The 23,604-nt window shown below is 42.4% G+C and overlaps 1 protein-coding gene across 1 annotated transcript in view; it reads left to right on the top strand.

Annotated features, from left to right (window-relative positions):
- Nucleotides 1-23,604, top strand: part of LOC126038618 (von Willebrand factor D and EGF domain-containing protein-like) — a 188,179-nt gene that overhangs the window by 43,055 nt on the left and 121,520 nt on the right. Inside the window, exons 3-7 of the mRNA XM_049800584.1 lie at nt 5,520-5,748; nt 8,338-8,570; nt 17,658-17,747; nt 19,002-19,137; nt 22,796-23,013. Of these exons, the coding sequence (XP_049656541.1) occupies nt 5,520-5,748; nt 8,338-8,570; nt 17,658-17,747; nt 19,002-19,137; nt 22,796-23,013 (906 nt within the window). The remainder of the gene's footprint in view (nt 1-5,519; nt 5,749-8,337; nt 8,571-17,657; nt 17,748-19,001; nt 19,138-22,795; nt 23,014-23,604) is intronic.

Raw genomic sequence — 23,604 nt, 5'->3', positions numbered from 1 at the left:
TGCTCTGAATCCAATCTGACTTTGATTTGCAATTGTTTTATGAACTTAAAAGCAAGTGACACTTTCAAGGTTTTATTTCCTGGTTTCATTTGTAATTCTCTTTCTCTCACATATATGTGAATACTCCAAGATCATAATAGTAGGTATGAAGAGGTTTTGTTTTTCTTATTTGTTTTTCAGGCATACAAAAAGCCTTCTGTAGAAATTACAATTACAGCCTCTATTGTTCAGAAGCATGTACTTGAAAGAAAACAAGACAGGCAATGGTTTAATTGCTACTACAGATATTCCTGATGTAAACTGATTTCTGTGGAGTTCGGCCCCAGATTGAAATAAAAAAATCTTATTTAGTTTAACTTACTACAAAGAAATTCAAAAAACTAAGACAAAGTAAAGTTTTGAGTGGATAACAGATGCAAAATCACAATGCTTTAACTGCCAACCAACAGTATACCAAAAAACCTTCCATCTCCATCTAACTAAAACAATGCATCGCTCACATATGGTGCTACTTATTTTTAACAGCATAATTTCAGTGCAATACCCAAGTGACAAGAACAATCAAGCTTGATTTCTTTGTGCAATTATAAAGAACCTTAGAGTGTTCAATCAATCAAACGAGTTGATTCTCCAAACCCCAACTAAATGGAAGGAGACATCATTGGATTAAACAAGAATGGTTTGTCCCATTGTTTTGGCAAAGGGGGATCAAATTTAATTTTTTTTCATTTAGGTTTTCCGAACTAAATTATTTAAAAGATTAGCCGGTGCCTAATTACGAATCAAAAATACTTAATGAATGCTTACCTGCCACATAGAGGTGTTGCGAAGATTAATTAGGTAAGGTTTATAAAATGCTTTGAAGATTAAAAACACCACTTAATTGTAATTGGATAAAGTATGAAAGGATACTGAGCACTAAAGAAGCCTGGAAACAGCCTAAAAACTCCTTTTTGCGTTAGAAAAGTTCTCATTTGTGCAAGCTGTGTCACTGGATAGCTGATTCAGATGCACTGAATGACCTAAATTTAGGTCATTTACAAGAATATAGTTTACTTCACTAACTTCCCATGCCAATGATCAGTTGCAAGTCCAAGTAAACATGTCAGCTGAAGCAACCAAACGCTTGTGATCTCTTCTGTGGAGTGTTAATGAGACGTCCACTGCAGCTCACCATCCAGGACACTGCTTAAAGACACATAAGGGAGACAGGATCTGTAGGGAGAGAGACTATTTCTCATTAGACCTACCAATGTTCTCAGAGATAAATGGACAGACTGTGGGCACACATGTATTTTCCAGTGCTGCCGGCATTGTAGCTTATTTGTTTTCCTGCTTGCGTAGCTTCCATTTCGAGTGGGAAGCACGGATATTTTGCACGCCACAGCAACAGTGCTCCTGTGCAGTCTAAATTACGTAGATCGCCTGGAGAACTCCAGCAAAGCCAGGGTCTTGATCCCCACCACCGGCTTCCCAGCACACGAGCTCCTGCCTGTGACAGACTGGCAGCGTTTGCTCTTCTGGGCAAGCAGCTGTATAATTCCTCTTCTTCAGTTTGGAAATGCTGCTGAATTATGGTGTGAGATTCCCACAGCTTTGCTCTATTCGTAGAGCAGCCATGACTGTAGTTATTGCAGGTAAATGCTATATCTTAAATGCCAATCGTTTACTACCTCTGTATTCCATTTTCTGTTTACTCTCCCAAATGACTGCTACAAAATTTAATGCTAATTATGCTACAGCTTGGACTTGAAAATTTTGGCTTTTTGAAGTCTCTTCTCCTAGACTTTTTTTTAAAATATTTTTTTCTTTGTTTTTTTTCCTGTTCTTATCTGTAACGCTGGTTGAATACATGAATATACATTTGCCCTTGCCTTCCCAGGTCTGCTTTCTAATTCACAGAGGCCTCACGCAGCAAATCCTCTCAGCTAGCATGGGGCAACTTGCCTGACTGAGATGGACAACATGTAGCTCAAAGCCGAAAATAAATGCACGTATGTCATAAAGCTGCCAGGAAAACAGAAATATTTGATTTATACTCAAATTCTTCCTTGGCCAGCCTGCAATACTGTATCATAGTTTGTTACAATAACTTGCTTTCTCACAGTCTGACTTTTCCTGGGTGCAAAATCAGTCAAAAGGGTTCATTACTGCTTGTAATTTGTGCACATTACATAATAAACTATTTTGCTCAAACGGTTTCAGCGCAAGATTTGCCAGAACAAATCCGGGGTGCTGCAGATCACAGCGGGGTGTTATCAGAAAGCCTGCACACAATGCTGGCGGCTGACATCAGCGATGCTAATCCATACTTTCTTGAGCACTGAAATGGCTCACAGACTTGTGGCGAGGATAAATACAAAGAGGGAGAAAGTCACCATCCTCTTATTTCAGCATTGTTTCTTTACCTCTATGTGATAACAGGGGATACAGACCCACTTTTACGCATGGACTGCATTTTGTCTTTTTTCGCAGCCAGAATGCACTTGTGTCTGTCTATTTATCTCTATGACCAACAGCACAGCAGATAGATGGGTGTCTCATTAATGAATTTATCTTTTCAGCACTGCTGCAAGGCAGGGAAGTGCTATTACTATCTCAGCCACCTCTACCTCTAGTTTAGAGATAAGGAAGTGAGGTACACAAAGAGTAAGTGATTTGCCCAAGATCAGGCAGCAGCTGGGGAAACTGAGGCACCGTGCATGCCTGGCCAGAGACAGCCCAGTGGCGGCACTCCCAAATGGAGCAGTGCTGAAACATCGGGGCCAGTTACACTGGCAAAGGCAGGAGCAGATGGATGCAACAGCTTATTTTGAGCAGCAAAAGGTCTTCTACAGAAAATCGTTGGAGTATTTTTTCAGTTTGCTCAGCCACGGGTGCAAATATTCCTTGAGCCACAGGTATTTGCAGGAGATCAAGTCACCTCGAAGCGATGAAGGTCACCGTTCAGCAACCAAATGTCATTAAAAGGCGACAACAGCCCTTTGCAGCGGCTGTTAGCAGCATTGGGGGAATGCTTCCTATGGCATGAGCGGTGCTGGCATCCCTCCTCCTCCTCCTCCTCCTCCTCCTCTTCCTCCTTGTTGGGCAGCGAGCGCCGGTGCCAGCCATGGGGTCAGGTCCTCAGGAGAGCACCCCAGGAGGGATGGGTGGGCTGCGCTGTGTCTCCTTACCAAAATATTTTCCTTCAGGGCTTTCTGTGAGCTCGCACACACCTGTGGAGCTCCAGCGCTCATTCATCTCTTCTGCTCTGGGCCCCCCTACTCTAACTCTTCCCAGCTTGTGGGATTCAAAACATCTGCGAGGTACACTCACAAATACCTGCATTTCAATGGCATTTGAAAAATAATGATTCAGTCCAGCAACCTTTACTCCCGCATGCAGAGGCACTGATGTCAGCAGTTACCTGGAGTAAAAAGAAATTCAAGGTGCAAGTATCTCAGCAAGAAGATAAAAGTTGTATGACGTAGAGACCACTAAGCTCCAGTTGCTGTCCTCTCTGTGCCCATCCTTCTTCCTTCGCGTACAGTACTTCTTCTCTGGATGATGTTTGCTCCAGTCTTCTGTGTATTTACAGGTGTATGCTTATAAACATGCTTTGGAAACATGTTACTTCACATCAGATCTCTTTCTCTAGGTCGGAATGTCACCAGGATAGAACAAATTCCCAATATCTGCATTTTTCCCAGCACAGAAAGCACTGGTGTCCCTTAAAGCTGTAGATAAATAAGCAAAACAAACCTCTTAAAAAGTTACACACAACACGGCTTTTAAATAAATGAAGGGAAGGGATGTGTCTAAAGTTCCACGTAAAAGCATTTTCATGCTGATCCCCTCCTCTCCTTTGCTAACACAACGCCGGCACGCTGTTTGTCCCCAGGGACCTGCTGCGCTGGATGACCTCCAGTGCCTTCTGCAGGGACACTGGGAACACTGGCACCTGAACGGGAGGGCAGGGTCAGCCCCTCTGCTCGGCCGCTGCCGCATTTCTGGGGGATAAAAAAGACTTTGGACAATTTTAATGGTGTCTCTTGTTTTCAGAAGCCTGACAATAACTAGCTCCAAAAGGAAATCAGACTGTGTCATGCCATATGCTTTAATTTCTTCAAATACCTTCTTCTTCTGGGTGTGCAGCCTCCGCTTCCCTGTCCCCGCTTTCTGGCTTGTATAGCTCCCAGGTAAAATTCAAACTACAGGAGGGCACTGGCGCGTGACTTAATAAATTTATCCTTTGACTTTCACCGCTTCCCCTGCTGTCACAAACAACTTTTGATCTTAAAAAGTGAAGCAGCAAACCCAGGCCAATGGGAAAAAATAGTGGGTTTTTCTTTTTCAATGTGATCTATAGCCAAATGTTCACACCAGGAGGAAGCGTGTCCCCGGAGTCGGACTATTAGAGATAGTTCACTATTGCTGGCTGAAGAAATGCAAAGCAACGGCAGCAGTCACGCTCTGTGGAACATGACTGATATCTGGGAGTAAATTATTTTCAGTATTTGGTAATAATTTTCAAACTTTAGCTCAAATATCTGTATGCTTTGCATATTGGCAAATGGTAGGTAACAGTGCAGAATAACGAGTTACCATTGTAATTGGCTGTGTATATTTTATTAGGCTCCAACTATACCTAATCTCCTCACTGAGGTACTTAAAGACAGCTTTGGATAATCATGTCCCTCTAGGCAGTGGGAAGAGCCAGGCAGGTACAGAGGGCAATTCAGATCCGAGATGCCTGAACATCTGTCTGTAAATTGGGAAAGGTAAATCTGGTGCAGCCTCTCCCAGCCATGACCCCAAATGCCGTAGTCTAAACCATTTAGGACCAAACCCTTCTACTTTGGGATTTCCTATGTCCAGGGTATTCAGGGAATTTGTTAATAGATAGAAGCCTGAAGGTCAAAAACCCCAGAAAATGTGATCAAATCATGTATACCCTGCACATGTGCTTCTTATATCCTCCAGATGTGTTTCCCTTCAGGAACGAGGGAGAGGCTCAGGCCCCAGAGATGCGTCCGGGATGTGCCGGAGGGATAGGGCAGGAGCTGTCAGGACAATGGCAGCTGAAGCTGCAGCTGTTTTGGAGAAAGGTGCTGGTCTGTGATGCTCTGAGCGTAGCGGTGTCCTGCTCAGGATAGTCCTAACATCGTCTTGCCCCTCGTGCTCCGTCAGCCTTTGCTTTCTTCTGCCACAGACGAAGCACGGATGGGAATGGCCAGCTGGCGCGGCCCAAAGCGTGCTTCCCAGAGAAGGGATCTAGCCTGTTTACATGCTTTCATCTCTTTCATACAAACCAACCGAAAATAGAGGAAAATACTTTGGAATCCAGTTATTGTGTTCTTTGAGAATTTTATCTGTGTAAAGTCACCTCTCTAAACCGAGCAAGACATTTTCATCCCCACCTACACAGCTTTTTCACTGACCCTCCGAGTTCACCACACTCAAATTCTTGGGTTTTAGTGATTCTCCACGGAGTCTTACCCCATTCGCCTGTAAACAGTTTCTTTTGTGTGCATCTTCAGATGAATAAATGCGGGACACAAGCTCCGGTGTGGCTGTCGCTGAAGTCTGAATCCCTGCCAGTTCCCGGTGAGAGCAAGCGGCTCACGGCCTGTGCTACCTGGCAGGTCTTCTTCGGGGGCACCAAGGACTGCTGCTTGTTTCGGATACCCGTCGCCGTCAGGAACTGCGGGGAATTCTTTGTGTATCTCCTGCAGCCTACTCAAGGATGCATGGGCTACTGCGCGGAAGGTGAGGATCAGTGAATTGTTTATCAATAAGGTTGCATATGCTTTTCTGGCTCTGTGTTCAAAGGTCCTGGTATTGCAATGCACATCTCAGTGACCTTGCAAGTCAAGCATCGCTCCCAGCAAGATGCAGACCGTGTAGAAAATAAATCAGCAGCAGTCCAAGGTGTTCCTGAAGAATAGCTATTATTACCAGTGCAAAATGTAATCTGGTGTGTATTACTGAAGTGTTCTTTGCTTGGTTACAGTTCACATGTAACCTTTCCTACTGTCTTTGGCTCCACTTTGGCTTGAAGTTGCACACGTAGTGAGCGGAGGCATCTCGGTTTTATTGAGGCACTGTACCCACGACACTGTATCTAAGGTCTGTACTTATCTTCAATAATCCAGTATCCCCCCCCAAAAGATAATTCTGAAACTCCAGAAAGAAAACAAAACCCAACAGATAACATCTTTTTCATGACATTTATATAATTACTCTCGTCAGAAATAATTTTCAGCCTACTACAAGAGATCTAACCTCTGTTCAGTAGCTAGGAAACAAAGGAATAGCAGAAAGCAATTGCTCACTCAGTTAAACCTTCTGAACTTCAGAGCATGTTCAGGTGCATATAGATTTAGTCAGAAAAGACAGTTCTTTCTCAAAAGGAAAAAAATACTTTTATACTTTCCTTTCAGCATTTTTGGACAGAGACATGACACACTGAGAAACTAGGGTTATCACCTTTCAATCAGGCAAAATTCAAGCTTAAATAAATTTTAAAGAGAGAGATATCTATTTTCTTATCTTTATCAATATTTTAACATTCCCACATGAAGAAGAGGGAGAAAAAAAAGGCTCAAATAAAGTGAGATTTATTCACTATTTGAAATAAAAAATATCCATTAAAATAAATGAAACTGCTCTTTAATTTCCATGATTCTGTCTCAGAAATTACTTTTTAGCTGAATACAGCCATTTTCCAGTTTAAATTTGGGGGGTTTTTTAAACTATAAGATTTCCAGTACCCTTGCTTGAAGAATTTTTTTACCAATATCTTTTGGGTGATTAGTTTTGTCCTTTCTGTTGATCTACACTGGTTTAGCAATGTAAATCTGCCTGCGTTTTTCCTAAAAGGTTTGTCCCTCTCCATCTATCCCAAACCAATGACTTTCTGCCTTTTTCTTACCACTGCCGTCGAAACTTTCACCTTTTTCCTAGGCATTTCAGTGAGGTCCAGCTCTCCCGAGTCTTTAACTTCTTGTCTTTAGGATGTTTTTGCAGTATCAAGTATTGGATGGAAAACATCCAAAGCTGAAGTTTTGAATTGGGTTTGTTAACTCCCTGTCTTAAATTCAGCTGTGAACATTGCACCACAGGAGCCTCTCCGCAGCCCCGGAGCTGGGTCCAGCTGGCATCGTCACGGCTTCTTGCCGGGGTCAATCCCCCAGCCCCGTCCGCTGGAGGCTCGGGAACAGGACATCGGTCGGCACTTCTGAGCTGCAAAACAAAATGAATTTAAAGCTTCATAGCTTGGCAGGAAGGACACGGCTGGGAAAAGCGGCGTACGTGCTTGCAATTCTGCTCACATCTTCCCATGAGCTGATCACCTAACTTTGTCCTTCTGGAACAATTTCCTGCAGAAAGTCATGATGTGAGCCACAGTTTGAGGCAGCTTCCCTTAGAAACAAAAGAGAAAGGGATATAAACAACTGGCCCTTATTCATTTTTTAAGTAACTTGTTTCTCTTTCTTACCTCTTGTTATTTGCCCTGGACAGATGTTAACATATTGGTTCTTCATTCTGCTATAACAGCCTCATACCTTACTCTCTTGGGCTTCCATAATATTTTCTACACTACTCCAAAAAGTTACTTAATTTATCCTTTCAAAGCATCTGAACCAGCTTCATGTTCCATTTGAGTCTGAGTCTCTAGAGATGGAAGAACATCACCCTACAGTATTATACATCTTTTTGTTTCTACTTTCTAGGTGAGTTTAACAGGAAGAAAAGTTTCAGGCTTCATTACTCGTTGAAGCCTATAGAAAGCAGGCTGTATTTTTAGAGCAATGGCATTATTCTGGGCAGAGGGAGATTATATTGAGCAGACTCAGCCAAGGTATGTCCCAGAACAGCCTGGAAAGGATCTTCACAGCATGGCAATATGGGCTGGGTGCTCTCTGAGAGTCGGTTTACCTCTGCAACATAATGATTTCTCATATCTCTTCTGTACTTATTGCAAAACTTGGATCAAAAGGCTGTGCTTCAGGGGAATGCAAAGCTGATGGCCTTTGCCAGAGTAATTAATTTGTATTAATCTGTTTCATTTCAATAACATTTTTCTTACTGCAAAATTAAAAAAAAAACAATCCAAACACAAAAAAACCAGGTCAACTATTAAAACAACAATGGGTAGTCAGTATACAATTAGCGATTTTTGCACTTGGTATGAAATACATTTTCTTGCTTGCATAGTTAATAATCAAATCACAAGAATATAAAATGTAGCATTTCTCCCATGTTTAGTTATATTGAAATCTTCTCGCTGAGTGAACAACTGTGAGATTAAAATAACATTTTGAGTTACATCCTTCTTTTGTTTCCTTCTTCCAGACAAACTCACAAGCCTGGCTTTGCAACCGGTGATAACTCCCGAGCTTGTGCAAGGTCGCGTCCACCTGAAGTGCGCTTTCAGCCGCCCCCCCTCAAAGACGCCGCTGCAGTACGTGGTGGTCTGGTCGCGCCTGTCCACCCCTGGCAAGAAAGAGCAGGTTCAACGTGACACCACCCTGCAGTCGTTTTCCTACGTAGAGATGAACGGCGTCAATCTCAGATTGGGAGACACGGTAATGTCACCCCGCCTTCGGCAAAAAAGGTCAAACGCTAGGGGGCATCAAATCCTTTTCTTAAATCTTTGTTACATTTTTATCAGTGCTGCTCCTCGCTCACTATACTTACAACTACTGCAGAAAACTGTTTCGCCACAAGATTATTAAATACCGTTTACCAGATTCAGGATCTGTAACGTTTCTTTGAATTGCAGTGAGTTCACAGAAGCTATCCATTTTACTATTTTCTAAAGGCAACTTGAATATTTGCACTTACATTGCTGCTTGAATGCCATGAAGTTGGTATGAGTAGCAGGTACATGTGCCTGAGCCAATTTTTGCTTAGTATTTTTTGTATCTTTCAGCAGCGAGAATTTGCAGTAGAGGCAGGCTCAGCTATATGCACTCAGTAATTTTTATACTCATGGACCAGAGACACAATAACATCTTTTCACAGAAAAGAAGGATGGTACATTTTAAAATAGAGGGAGGTTTATTTTATGGTCTTTTTCATGGTGTTCTGCCTCTCTGATTCCAAATTCTTGGTTCAATAGCATACTGAAAGATAGAGTTCATTACAAGACAATCTTTAAGAAGTATATTTGATGGCTTACATAGCAACAAGATCTAGTTTCAACAACAACAACAAAACAGAAGCCAATACAAGATGTGGAAAAAATTGACTTGTGTATGAATTCATGGCCTTCCATGGTACAGAAACAAGACTTTTAAAGTTAAATTAGGTTCATAACTTTTATAGGCAGAGAGCCATTAGTGATGCTACAACAAACTGAAAAAATAAACAGGGATAATGGCCTTGTGTTAAAAGTAGGTTGGAAATAGTCTTGGCGTTTTGCAGCTCTTCTTTGAGATATTTAAGATGTTTAAGAAATGTGAACAAGCTTTTCCAGTTATGAAAGGATGAGTCATTTATAACAGTAGCACAATCTAGATAGTTTTTTCTCAATTTCTCCTTGTAATTATGCCTCCTGAGTTCAGAATGTGACTGATGCTGCCCTCACTTACTTTACAACATGAAGCAGAAAATTCTGCCAGTTTAAGACAAGTTTGTGTTATGAAGAGATATTTTCATCAAAATAATTTCACTTGCAATCACTTCAAATCTAGTTTTAACAATCCTAAGAGATTCAGACAAAATATAGTTCTGTTAACTAGTAGCATCACCAAATCTTTATAAGACCATTTTTATTATATTAAGTTTTCAGTAAGCCCTTCTTTGTCCTCTGCTGAAACTACACGTTTAATTTAGTGGGTTTAGTGAGACTAAAATGTTCTCTTCCTTGCTAGATTTTTTTTAAAGGTCTTCATGGCCTATTTGACTAATTATAATTATCCATAAATCATCACTGGTGAAAACCAAGCAATGAAGCCTCAGCTGTAACTGATAATTCAGTTTTACATAATAATGATTAAAAAAAAGCATTTCACTGTGTTTGCCATCCCACTCTGGGTGTCTAATAAGTCACAAAGGGGCAGACTCTCCTTTCACCTCCAGTGGTGTAAACCTGAAGCAACTTAGTAAACGGTGGAGACCAGTGACAAGTGGTGTTCCTCAGGGGTCAGTATTGAGACCAGCAGTGTTTAACATCTTTGTCAGCAGCACAGACAGTGGGATTGAGCGCACCCTCAGCCAGTTTGCCGACGACACCGAGCTGTGTGGTGTGGTTGACATGCTGGAGGGAAGGGATGCCATCCCGAGGGACCTTGACAGGCTGGAGAGGTGAGTCTGTGTGAACCTCATGAAGTTCAGCAAGGCCAAGTGCAAGGTCCTGCACAGGGGTCAGGGCAATCCCAAGCACAAACATAGGCTGGGCTGTGAGTGGATTGGGAGCAGCCCTGTGGAGAAGGACTTGGGGGTGTTGGTTGATAAGAAGCTCAACGTGACCCAGCAATGTGTGCCTGAAGCCCAGAAAGCCAACCGTATCCTGGGCTGCATCCAAAGAAGTGTGACCAGCAGGTCGGGAGAGGTGATTCTCCCCCTCTACTCTGCTCTCATGAGACCCCATCTGGAGTACTGCCTTCAGCTCTGGGGGTCCCAATATAAGAAGGACATGAACCTGTTGGAGCGAGTCCAGAGGAGGGCCACCAAGATGATCGGGGGGCTGGAGCACCTCTCCTATGAAGACAGGCTGAGAGAGTTGGGATTGGTCAGCCTGGAGAAGAGAAGGCTCCAGGGAGACCTTACAGCAGCCTTCCAGTACCTAAAGGGGGCCTGCAGGAAAACTGGAGGAGGACTCTTTACAAGGGCATGTAGTGATAGGACAAGGGGTAACAGTTTTAAACTGAAAGAGGGCAGATTTAGATTAGATGTGAGGAAGTTCTTCACTATGAGGGTGGTGAGACACTGGCACAGGTTGCCCAGAGAGGTTGTGGCTGCCCCATCCCTGGCAGTGTTCCAGGCCAGGCTGGATGGGGCTTTGGGGAACCCGGTCTAGTGGAAGGTGTCCCTGCCCACGGCAGGGGGGTTGCAACTAGATGATCTTTAAGGTCCCTTCCAACCCAAACCATTCTATGATTCTATGGCTACTGCAAAGGAAAGGTGACACCACTAAAGGGAGAGTCAAACCCTGGGGACCAAACTGTGCCACACAGAGGCCATTTTTAACTTCCACCTGCCCATGAAAGATGCAGATGGAAGGCTTTTTTTCTCAAGCAGCTTTAAAGGGAGGTCAGATCCCCACTGACAAAAGCCATATTAGAGAGGAGACAATGAATTGAGAACACTTTCCAGTTCTCTTTCCCCTTCGCCATCCACAGCCCAGTGGTAGCATCCCCATGGCTGCACACTGCCAAGGTGCGTGGGTGGCATTCAGAGCTGAATTTGTGCCCCAGGACGCAGAATTTGCAGCGTTTTGAAAACTGCTTGCTTTTTTTAGCCTACTCTTCATCTATCTGCACATAGCCTGAATTTGGTCTCAGTGCTTCCATAGCCTGAAATCAGCATCTTCTCTGTTCGTTTCTTGATAAAAAAGCTACAGCCAAGTGAGAAGATTTTTTTTTTAATCACCTTTTAGGTGATTGATATCTACGCTATTTTTTATCTGTCAAAAAGTCTCCAGGTAATAGGTTAGTCACATAATAGAATATCTATTGATATATTTTAATACACAGTCAAACCTTAGAGAAGAGTTGAGATTTACCAGCCAACATTTCTGAACTTGTATTGACTAAACAGCCAGTTATTTTTTAATAGCCATCATGTGCGCTTTTCTCCCCCATCTTTGGGCTCCAATTTTGTTATTTCAGACAGTAATGTTGGCAGCATAATGTTCGCAAAACTATTGCAGCCTTAAATAAATCTATAAAATGCCGCTATTTCTATATAAACACTGAAAGAAGCCTACTGCATCTGATATGAAAATCCTGGCATTCCTAAGCCTTATTTATGCGTTAGTGACAGAGGTCATTTCATCCCTCAAGGCACAGCCATCTATAAATTATAGCGGCACACTGTGAGTAATGAGTTATGCTAAGAAAGGTGTTTAGAAGAAAACCGTGGAGATTTTGCTCAGCACAGCAATCCAAAAGTTCATACGGCGAGGAGCATTTTTCACCGTACATAAACTATGATGCGCATTGTAAAATAAAAATGTTTAAGCAAAACCAGGCTTTCTGAGCTGTGCGCTGGAAGTGGCTGCTTTGCATGGCACTCTGCAAGAGCAGAATAACACACCCCAGTAAAAAAGACTGTAGATTAGTGCCTCAATATATAAAATAACTAATTTTCACTCACAAGGGGAGTGAAATTTCCCCCTGATTAAATACTAATCCCATCTCAACCGCTGGACTCGACAAAATCAACAACAGAAATAGGAAGACCTGCCTATTTGTAGGTTACACCCGAGTTTACAATGTCTTTCTCAAACTTCAGGTAGAAAATGAGGAGCATGCCCACAGAAACAGAGCTCTGGGTGGACTTGAACAGAGATTTTAAAGCAGAAAAGGTCAAAGAGATGATGAACCAAACTCTGCAGCTGATAAGACACCTTACTACTACCCTGGGAAAATTTCTTTCCTTAGCAGATGAATGACCTACAGTCAGCCTCCACACACTGTTTGGCCATTTGGCAACTAGAAAGAGCTGCCTTCTTTATAGATAGTGAGTAGCAAAGTGACTAGAGCTGGACTTCCCGCAGTGTTGGGTCACGCCGCTGCACCGGCTCCCTCCCTTCTGCAGCCGAGAGCCCATCACAGGGAGCAATTTGTGTTCAAAAGCTTTAGGGTCTAGTTTATTAATTAACTCGGATTCTCCCTACTTGCCCCTTCCTGCTAACCCTTCCGGAAGGCCTTTCCAGAGACTTTGTTCCTACCCCTTTCTGCAAATACCTACAGCCAGATCATTTCTTTGAGCTAATGAGAACCATTTTCTTTTTTTTTTTTTCCCTCTGGCTTCCCTAGAAACACCATCCTTCAGCTCTGCTCATCCTTTGCTCTTTTCATCTAGGCTGTAAACCACAGCTCGCTCCCACACGTACACGCTCCCCAGCTCCCAGCAGAGCGACTCCTCGAGGCTTTTCTAACCCCGGCCCATTAGCGTTTAATAGAGCAGACAACAGCAGCTCGGAGGTCTTGATAGCCATCCTGAGACACCCTTCCACCTGGCATGATTGATTCTCTGCCCAACCCTTCACCTGCAGGCCGTGCGTGTGGCTGAGTGACTCTTACCCCTGCAGCCCCAGCCGGCCTTTTGACACCGGTGATGTAGCTGGGAGGGTAGATCCAATCCTGGAGTTAATAGAGTTAATCACCCACGGCTTAGGCACCTGCACCTTATGAGCAGCACGCAGACTTCCCTACCCAGTGAATGGGAAGAAGGAGGTATCCCTAAATCGTACCTCCTGTGGAGAAGGGAGCTTCCCACAGGTGGGCAGCATAAATTACTGACTGGTGCGGCGTCACTGAATTCTCACACCTCCCAGGAGATCAGATGTCTGAGTCAGGAAAGTGCCTCCACCTAATCCAGACCTGCAGCTCCTACTGAGATGTACCTGGCTGTATGTAGTCCTTGAAAGATCACTACTAGTAAAGGTAAATATTTCAACTTTAAACCATTGCTGTTGCCACTGTGGGGTATCTGGCACTAACAATACAGCTCAAGTGCTTGCTGGAGAGATGGGAAATGAGTAGCTGGTCCTCCCAGTGATGAGCTGCATGCATATCCTGTGCCCTTCCTGAGGGAGCATCCCATCCCTAGGGCACAGGCCTTTTTCAATCTGAATTTTGTGCCTAGAAGTAATTTTCTGCCTTATGGGAAGATTTGCCAGTCCCTGTGGGAAAGGGAGCAGCCCACACCCAGAAGCAATCTGGTCATCTTGTCTGAGGGCACCCTTACATTTCTGTCCCTTTAAAAGGAGTAATGAAAAAATATAATTTGATTTTTTTTTTTTAACAGATCCAATGAGTTTGTGGAAAAATACTGCCTCACCTGTCATGGCCATCAGCATACTGCTGTCAGTGGTGCTTTTATCTCTTTGCTTTAAAAAGGCTGCATCCTGAGATGGGGCGGGTGGGGAAGAAGAGAAAGAAAAACTTGATTATTGAACTGGAGAAAAAGAGCTAGTATTTAGCTGAAGGCAGAAAAAAAACCTCCTCAGAGTGACTATCATAATAATTATGTGACAAACTGTCAACCTGTGGCTCAGTAGCCAATGAACATATCTGCTGATTGTGAAGTGAAGTATGCACCTAAAAAGGTAAAGGCACTACAAGGGGAGGAATTATATAAAAGACAGAAGTAAAATGTAACTCATGATGGCTGTCCGTACACTTTGAATTTGCAAAGTTTGTGGTAATCACCAAAAGTGCTGAAGATAGAACTGGAATGGACTGATAGTCTAAGAATATCTCAGTGTATTTTTACAGAGTAATTTTTTATTTTAGTGTTCGGTGCTTGTATTGGGTCTGCATGGCAAGGTGTTCGTAGCAGGGTGGCTACAGGTGTGGCTTCTGTGAGAAGCTACTAGAAGCTTCTCCTATGTCTGACTGCCAGCCGGCTCCAAGACAGACCCGCTGCTGGCCAAGGCCGAGCCCATCAGCAACAGTGGTAGTGCCTCTGGAAGAACATTTAAGAAGGGAGGAAAAGAAAACTGTGCTAGTGCAGCCAAGAGAGGAGTGATAATATGTGAGAGAAACAGCCCTGCAGACCCCCAGGTCAGTGAAGAAGGAGGGGAGGAGATGCTCCAGGTGCCAGAGCAGAGATTCCCCTGCAGCCGTGGGGAAGACCCTGGTGAGGCAGGCTGTCCCCCTGCAGCCCAGGGAGGTCCACGATGGAGCAAATATCCACCTGCAACCCGGGAAGGACCCCACGGTGGAGCAGGTGGGTGCCCAAATGAGGCTGTGATCCCGTGGAGAGAGGAGCCCAGGCTGGAGCAGGTTTTCTGGCAGGACTTGTGACCCCATGGGGGACCCACGTTGGAGCAGTCTGTGCCTGAAGGACTGCAGCCCGTGGGAGGGACCCACGCTGGAGCAGTTCATGAAGAACTGCAGCCCGTGGGAGGGACCCACAGTGGAGCAGGGGACGAGTGAGGAGTCCTGCCCCTGAGGAGGAAGGAGTTGCAGAGACAACGTGTGAGGAACTGACCCCAACCCCCATTCTCCATCCCCCTGTGCTGCTGGAGGGGAGGAGGTGGAGAAAATTTGGAGTGGACTTGAGCCTGGGAAGAAGGGAAGGATGGGGGGCAGGTGTTGTTTTAACATTTGGTTTTATTTCTCATTATCCTACTCCGATTTGTTTGGTAATAAATCAATTTTTTGCCAAAGTTGAGTCTGTTTTGCCCATAATGGTAATTGGTTGAGTGATCTCTCCCTGTCCTTATCTAGACCCATGAGCCTTTTGTTATGTTTTTCTCTCCCCTGTCCAGCTGAGGAGGGGAGAGATAGAGCAGCTTGTCCAGCCAGGGTCAACACACTACAGTGCTTTATCAATAAAATGTACCTCTAAAATGTATACGTGAGAAAATACAATGCTTTCAGGGAATGAGGTTCTGACGTTTCCCAGGATGTCACTTTGGGGAAGATCACCAGGTTGTGCCTCCGTTGGTGCCAGGCATCCTCATGTGCAACCCTGCTGCCTCTCTTTACAGCTCCCTGCTTGACAGGAACACTCCACATGACATGTTGAGAGAGAAGTCTCTGTGTGAACATTTTAAGTAAAAAGCAGTGAAGCCAAAAGTGCAAATAGCCCGGCAAGTTTAAATATAGTATCTGCAATGCAGCTGCATTCAGGTTTGCTCAATAAGCTCTGCAAGGGGATCAGTATTATTTTAATAGAGGGAATATATGTTATCTGAACTCTGTTGTCGCCGTCTTGTCAGATCCTGATTTTGCAGACTCTCCCTGTGGCTGCTGTAGGAGAAGCAGCAGGAGGAAGATCAACCCTCGCCTTCTGCCTTCCCAGCAGAAGAACTGTTCTGCAAACTCTGTAAGCTGAACACGAGCCTTTAGGGAATGCTTGGAGATAATAAATATCTAATGATAACAGGGGCTTATTTCCTTGAGGAGACAACGACTTGTTCTCCTTTGGAAGCAAACCAGCTAACTATGAAGTATCTGAGGAATTTTAACTGTGAGGTCCATGTCTCCCACCTCCCCCAGTACACCAGTACAACCTCAAGGCTTCCATCTAGGTAACAGAAAAGTAACACCACTTTCTCTGAGCCAAACGGGCTGGAGCTGTCAGCAAAAGAATATTTATGAAGGCAAAAACGACCTAAAAGGCACATAAACCCGGGACTGAGCTGGACTGGAAATAGTCCACCTGAAGAGCATAGAAAACACTTAATTTTTCCCATAGCCATACAAATGACTCTGTATTGCCAGTGGGGCATTTTTGTTGTGTGCAAATGAGTTAAGAAAGAGGATTCTTCAGTTTGGACAAAAATCATGACTTGATGGTAATGAAGAGGGTTTTTAGGGTAGTAAAAGAAATATTCCAGAGTGGTATGTAACCTATGCCCACCTGACCATACAAATAGGGGAATATTCTGGTTTTGATCTTGTTTTGCTGATACTGGTCATGAGGGTCATGCCTGAGCTGGAAGGTGAGAGCTCGTGAGAGCAGCACGGCTGGTGGGTGGTGATGGAAAATCCATCCAAAGGAGTTTATGACAATAGAAAATAAATTAGATTGGTCCAATTCTTCCTCATGGGTTACTCGAGGCTTAAAAAAGGCAGTAGCTATAAATATGCCATCTGACTATTTGGAATTGATTTAGTATGACACAATCTGTTACTTCATTTCCGAGAATAGGCCAAAAAAAAAAAAAATTCAGAACTACTGAATTCAGAGCCTATTGTCGTTTGCTTTAAGGAAAATTTCTGTAGTTTAATCTTACGATCCTAGAAATTATGTTAGCAGTTTGGGTTTTCTGAAACCAATGAAACATTAAGATGGCAGATGGTGTGCGGTTTCAGCAGAGATAAAGGTTGCGTGACTGTGCTAGGAATAAAACTTAAATGGCCTTGTACATTGTGTCTGGTGGAGTTTTTTTGTTTGGGGGGAATTTTTATATATTTTTTTGATATAAACCCTGTAGGCACATCTGCATCATTTTTTATAATGCAATAAGAAAAAAAAAAAAAAAAAGGAGCTTCTTATATTGCTGACACAGTTTCTGAGACTGGATGACTGTTAAACTAATTTAAATTTTAAAAAACCTGCTTACAAACATGGTACAGAGCGAGGATATCTGATCCAGTGGACAGACTGAAGTCTGGGATCCCAAGGGCTAATGTCCTAATCCTGACAGCAACATCTACGAACAATGAAATTCTCCCTAATTAAAATGAGTTAATATCACTAACTGAGGTGTTTGAAAAACTGCAGAAGAAAACATATTGTAAGCATTGTGTTATTAATTGTTATTAACTAAGACAGAAGCCATGTTTCTTGCTTATTAAACGCATCAAAAAGTCTTCCAAATCTCAAGATTTAGGCATAAATATTTTTAAAGCGTAAACCCCTGAAATATGTTTCAACAGTAGAAAAAAAAGCTTAACAACTGTGATCAACAGGAATAATTACATGAATAATTACATGAATTTTCTTCAAGAAAAGCTATAGCATATGCTGGTTATCTATTACAGGTCTTTTGCACTGTCACCGCTTTTACGAGGGACACTCCTGAGCAGCAGTCGTTGCCTGAAGAGAGCAAAGGTTTCTATGCTGGGATTAAGGTAATGCCAATGGCCCTGATTTACTGACTTGGCATATCCCTAGAGAATATTTATACATTATCTGACATGCTCCGAAAAGCAAGACACAGAAACATAAGCCCTGATCATCATAACCAGTGTCGCTTTTATGTTCACTTTGAGAAAATGGCTTTCAGTCTGTTTGTAAAAGGCCCTAAAGCACCCATCAACACCATGTGCAGGTGTTGACACTAATGCACCATAAAGAATGTGGAAAAAGATACATCTTCTAGTAAATATACCCCAAAGTATTCTGGTGGTTATGTATAATGGGAAGACACACCTACAAAGATGCAGAATTTCATTGTAACCAAACCAGAACAGAGTGAAGACAAAAATGAATTTTTTTCCATCGTCTTATAGTCAAGCACTACAAAAAACAAATTGCTGAAGATAAATTCACACTGAGTGCAAAAACCAGGTCTAATCCCGCTCAAGGATTAGACTGTCAGTCCAGGAGATTTTGAGATCTTCGGAGTATCTAAGCTTCATGCCTCCACGAATGGTGTTTGAAAACTCTGGCAGCCCATTCTGTGTGCTGTTTGAAGAACAGTTTTGGGTTTTGTGGACACGTCTGAATTTCCCAGGGAATGGAAATTCCCATTTCTGACTAGCCCCAAGTGCTGTTTCTGCTCTTGCCCTGGGAGAACAGACAGACAGAAATGGCACAACCCAAGCTGTCTCCCTGGCGCACAAACCACCGAAGCTGTAATACATTATGTGCGGAGAAATCCTTCTTCCTGCCATAGCAGGGAAGAGGAATCAGGCAAAAATTGCACTCGCTTTGCACCTGGGGCAGAGTACCAACGTAGAGTCCTTGACCATGAGGTAATGCCCTACTTCAGGCCATGGTATGTCTCCTAGTGCAATGGAACAGGAGCTCCTTTCAACCAGGGACAGTAAAAATGAATAAAGCCTATGGTATCATGCTTAATAAAAACTTGTTTTGAGATTAGGAGATGAGAAGCAATTAGGCACTATATATATGACAACTGCAAACATTTTCTTAATTGCCAGGAATGTTAAAGTGTTTTAACAACAATTTCCCTTGTAAAGTTGAAGATCATTATTAGGAAGATTATTATTATTATGAAGATGACTATTACGAAGATTATTATTATTTTACAAGCAATTATATCTTTTCATAATTGATTAAAAACACTCAAAGATTCATAAATATCAGTATTGCCTAATTAAGCTGTCAAAATGGTCTAAAAATTATTTCCTCATTTCTAGTTTTTACCAGAATCACTACAAATTGCAGAGGATGGCAAAGAGCATTTTTTGACCATTCTGAGCACTGTACCCATTGCCTGTCCTGGGCATGATGATTCCTGTAAAATTACTTTGCAGCTAAGTACTGAGGATTTAGGTAAGAGTTTTACAAATCAGCATTGAATCAAAGTGATTACTTTTTCCTGTGTTTATGTTACAATGAATTCTAATAGAAATGATAAGATGTAAGTAACAACAATGGGAAGAAACCATAAAATCAACAAAGTAGGCCATATATTTGTTTGCAAAATAAAATAGATGATAATATCACACATATTTTTGAGGAAAAAAAAAAAATCTGAGTAGCAATAACCTGAATGGTAGTCCATTGAGATTTATGGACAAAATAACTATCAGTAGAAGAACTTATTTGAAATTCCAGGAGCATAAAATTCCATTTTAAGTTTTTCTAGCAGTAATGGTCTTAGGTAGAATAATTTCATTAATTATCAATAAGAAGTTCACCTGCAGATTTATTATTCAGTAAATGTGTACTGAAGCCTTTTTTCTTTTTTTTTTTGCTGGCTTACAGGTTTTGTTTAACTTAATATAGAGGAAAAAAAAATTCTCGTGCTTATATATTATTCTCCTTCTAAAGTTTGGTGTTTGGTGTTGGTTTTTTTTTTACTTGAAAACAATGACAAAGTCCCTTAGAAAATTCTTGCCCTTTTAATCAGTAAATGCTTTCCTCAGGTTAATCTGGTGGAATATCATTCCTAACCAAGAGGGGCATATATATATATATATATATATATATATATATTTACTTTCCATTTGCACTAAATAAAACACCCAATCCTTTTTCTAGCAAGGCAGTTATTTCTCTTCCCATAGGTGACTCAATGAAAAAGAAGTTTAGAAATAGGATTACAGCCACAGTTTCTCTACCCACAAAAAGCCAGCTCAAAAAAAAATGTTGGCAAAACCCAGATAGTTCCTGATATTTCTCCCTTTCTGAATCCCTCTCCTTTCTCTCCCCATCATCAGCCAAGTACTTAGACAGAAGAAAAAAATAATTCAAATGGTATCATAACACAGTGATCTTAAACTGAACAGCACCTTATGGTTCCAGCAGCTGTGTTGGCTCTCGTACGTGGAGTACTTTGCATTTCTCCATGGCTCAGTGCTGCTCTGTTCTACATATTGCTCTTGGCTTAGAGCCTCTGCTGGTCCATCAGGCAAACATCCACTGAGCTCCTGGGAACAGATTTTCTTAGATATTGAGGTAGCTAAGAGCGCAGGCTGGTGTGTGGTGGGACGTCCCCACGGACTCCAAGCAACTTAGACACCCACCGTTTATGAGGATCAAATGCAAATTAGACACGTAAACTGTCAAAGTCATTTTTTTAACTCACATTTTCTTAGACGCCGACAAAACCTTTCAGAATCTCACTGACAATGAATGCATGGTCCAGGAGTTCTCAAGTGGGGGAGGCTGAGTTTGACAGATCGGACTGAGGCTGACTCCTTGCCAGGGTCTTCTCCGGTCCCACAACGTGTATTTGACTGGAAGAAAAAGGGGAGGCAAGACTTGCAGAAGCAGCTTTCTTTTCATGCTGTCAATGGGCTTGATGTGTTGGTGCCCAGAGGTCCCAGGATGGAGGCACAACTCAACCAATTAACTAATCTTTAAAGGAAGTTGTCACTGAGGTGGAAAATTTCCGTTAGTTTTAATCAACTCATGTCTGCAGCTTAAACTAATAACCAGCTCTAGCTCTTGATTGCTCCATCCTGAGGCTGTTTCCTTGGATGACACTTGGGCTGTTTATGATCAATTGGGATATCTCTATACACTTAAGGTTGAGTATCTGCTGCTGGGTGTTTGCATAACCACATATTTGTTTTGTGCCTTTATTGTCTTTAGGGTCCATTAGTTTATCTGAAAGAACACCGTGGGCTTCTGAAAAACATAGTGTCAGCCACAGTGCTATAAATTGAAAATAAAAACAATTTTAGCTGAGATTCGTTTATACCAAATAAATTAACTGACAAGCTCCTTGTCTGACTGAATCCATATAACAACACTGTTGTGCTAATTATGTAGGGAATAAGTGATAAGAAAGCTAATTACAAGCACAGAAATATCTCTCTAAGTTCAGACAATATCATAATGAATGCCAAGGCACAGCAGAGCCACTGGAGTTTGGCTTCTGTTAAGTTTATCATTACTATTTTGACAAGATGATTTTGTTTGATTTTAAACTTTTGTTCTGGGTTGTGAGCACAGGTCATGGGGCTGTAATGGCAATAACAATTCCTCACGGAAACCTTCAATTTAATTGAATCAAGAACCTTGAAAATGAGCCAGGACTTTTCTATAAGATGTGAGGCAACCTTTAAGGCTTTGATAGGAGAGATAATATGCTATTAATATTTGTAGGTTTTTAGTTCAGTTCCTATAGAACTCTACAGGGTTAATTTAAATTGTATTTTATAAGTCTTTTCCATAAGGAGTAAAACATTGATTGTTTGACCATGTTAGAAATACCATCTTAAAACACTTGAGTGTCATCTCCTATAAATTATTAAGCAATTCCACAAATGGGAAAAATGATATGACAATAAATTATTTTCATATCAGATTAATTGCATTGCCACCATTTCTAGAACTTTGTTCTTATCAACTGATAATTAATGTTCTGGGACAGAAGACTAAGTACTAGTCACAAACACTGGCAGTCCTGAAAGCAGCAGCAAGATTCGGACTGGCTTCAGTAGGGCCGCGACTTCATTTTTTACCCACCGAAGGATTCGTGAAGGGTTAGGTGACGCCTTGAGGAGCAGATACACACTATGTAAAATGCAGACCAAATGGCTCAGAACCAAATGCTGTCATAATTCAGGGTTTGTAAATCAAAAACACATCTATGGAACTAAAAATCCAGGTTTGTCCTTTACCTGAGACCTCAAAATTAAGGGTCAGGACCCAAGAGAAGTGGACGCTACCAGTCTTGCTGCTAGAAGAGGTCCCTTTAGGAAAGATCTGATGTGCGGAGGCAGAGCTGCATAAATGACTTGGGTTGCCATTGCCATATTGATTTTGTCACTATCCATCACTTCCCTACCTATCACAGATACTTACATAGCCAGTACCACCATAGCTTATTACTTTTCCACATTCTTTTAGTGAATTTATCCTCACAATGCCTCTGTGAAAGACAGAAATAAAACTATCATCATTTTACAGACGGGAAAGTAAAGCACCATAACCTAGCTAAGCCAAAAATACAAATGGAAATCTGCTGCTTCTGCCTTCTTGTCGTGGATCCAAAGTTCACTAAAAACTGACTTGAGAACCCTCCCTTTCCAAATAAAAAAATCTGTTTATTTTAAATTGAATAACTCCCAGCAGATACTTCCTTGTAATAAAGCTAGGGAAAGATAAATGTTTTCCAGAAACACAGACTCATCTCTTCCTTTGTCACAAGAACTACTCGTCTTCATTCCCTGGGCATGGACCCATAAAGATAAGACTGTCATTCCAGAAATATTAGCACCTGTGGAAAGAAAAGCACCACTGAGTTTTAGTAAACTGTCTACTGCAGGGGGAGGAAAAAAAAAATTAAATAAAAAGGCACTGTAAGATGTGCAGAGGGATGCCAGATTGAGTCAGTCATAACTGTCTTCATGCAAACCCCATCTGGTTTCAAGGTACGTGTGTCCTGGAATGTGAACTGTTTGTGTTGGATGCTAAACAGGGTACGGGCAACTGTTTGGATAACTCTTGTCAGACTTGGTGTTCGTGTTCATTTTAGATAGCCAATTACTGGGGCCCCCGAACGTCGCCCTTTCGGCATGCCAGGTGGACCTGCTGCAGGCGCCCTGCTCGGAAAGCAGCTGTGCAGCCGCGACGCTGCGAGTGACAGCCGTGACGGACTTTGCTCAGGATGGGACCCGCGTCAGCCGCGTCAGAGCTGAACCGGTCGGATGGAGGGATTTGCTTTGGAGGGCTTACACACCCAAGGATGTGAAGGTTGGGTCCTAAAATCATTTGGAAAAGGTGTCCAATTTAAATGGGAGGTTTAGTATCGAAGAAAAGGAGATGCTGATAAACCTTAACCATATAAACACTTGGGGACCACTGCCAGCAGAATAAACCCAAACAATCTCTTTATACACCAAGAAAATTAACATGTAAAGCTTCGTGCTTTAACAGATCTAGGTTTGATTATTAGTCAGCACATCAGTAAGGCCAACAGCTGGGTTATAGATGTAACAGGCATGCTTGCATCTGCTGGAAGAGGAGAGCGGGAGAACCCAGGTTAGGGAATTAGCACCTTTTTGAGAAGGAGGGAGAGGGAAAACCGAGGGTTTGGAGAACAGTTTCTGAAAAACCAGGGGAAAGGCAGTGCCGTGGTAATGAGGAAGGAGAACCGGGACTCAGCAGAGCCATGTTCAACTCGTGACGGTGCCAGGAATCACCAGGACGCCTCCGACAGCACACGCGGCTGCTCTGTCTCTTCGTTTATCCCTGTACAGAATGTCCAAAATAAAAATAATAAGAAGCAATCAGGGAGACAAGCCACACTTTCCCTGCAGAAAGCCTGGCCAAAGGAGCGTGGTG

The sequence above is a fragment of the Accipiter gentilis genome, chromosome 1, assembly GCF_929443795.1.
Source record: "Accipiter gentilis chromosome 1, bAccGen1.1, whole genome shotgun sequence".
NCBI lineage: Eukaryota > Metazoa > Chordata > Aves > Accipitriformes > Accipitridae > Astur > Astur gentilis.
This window is presented reverse-complemented; position numbering and strand designations above follow the sequence as displayed.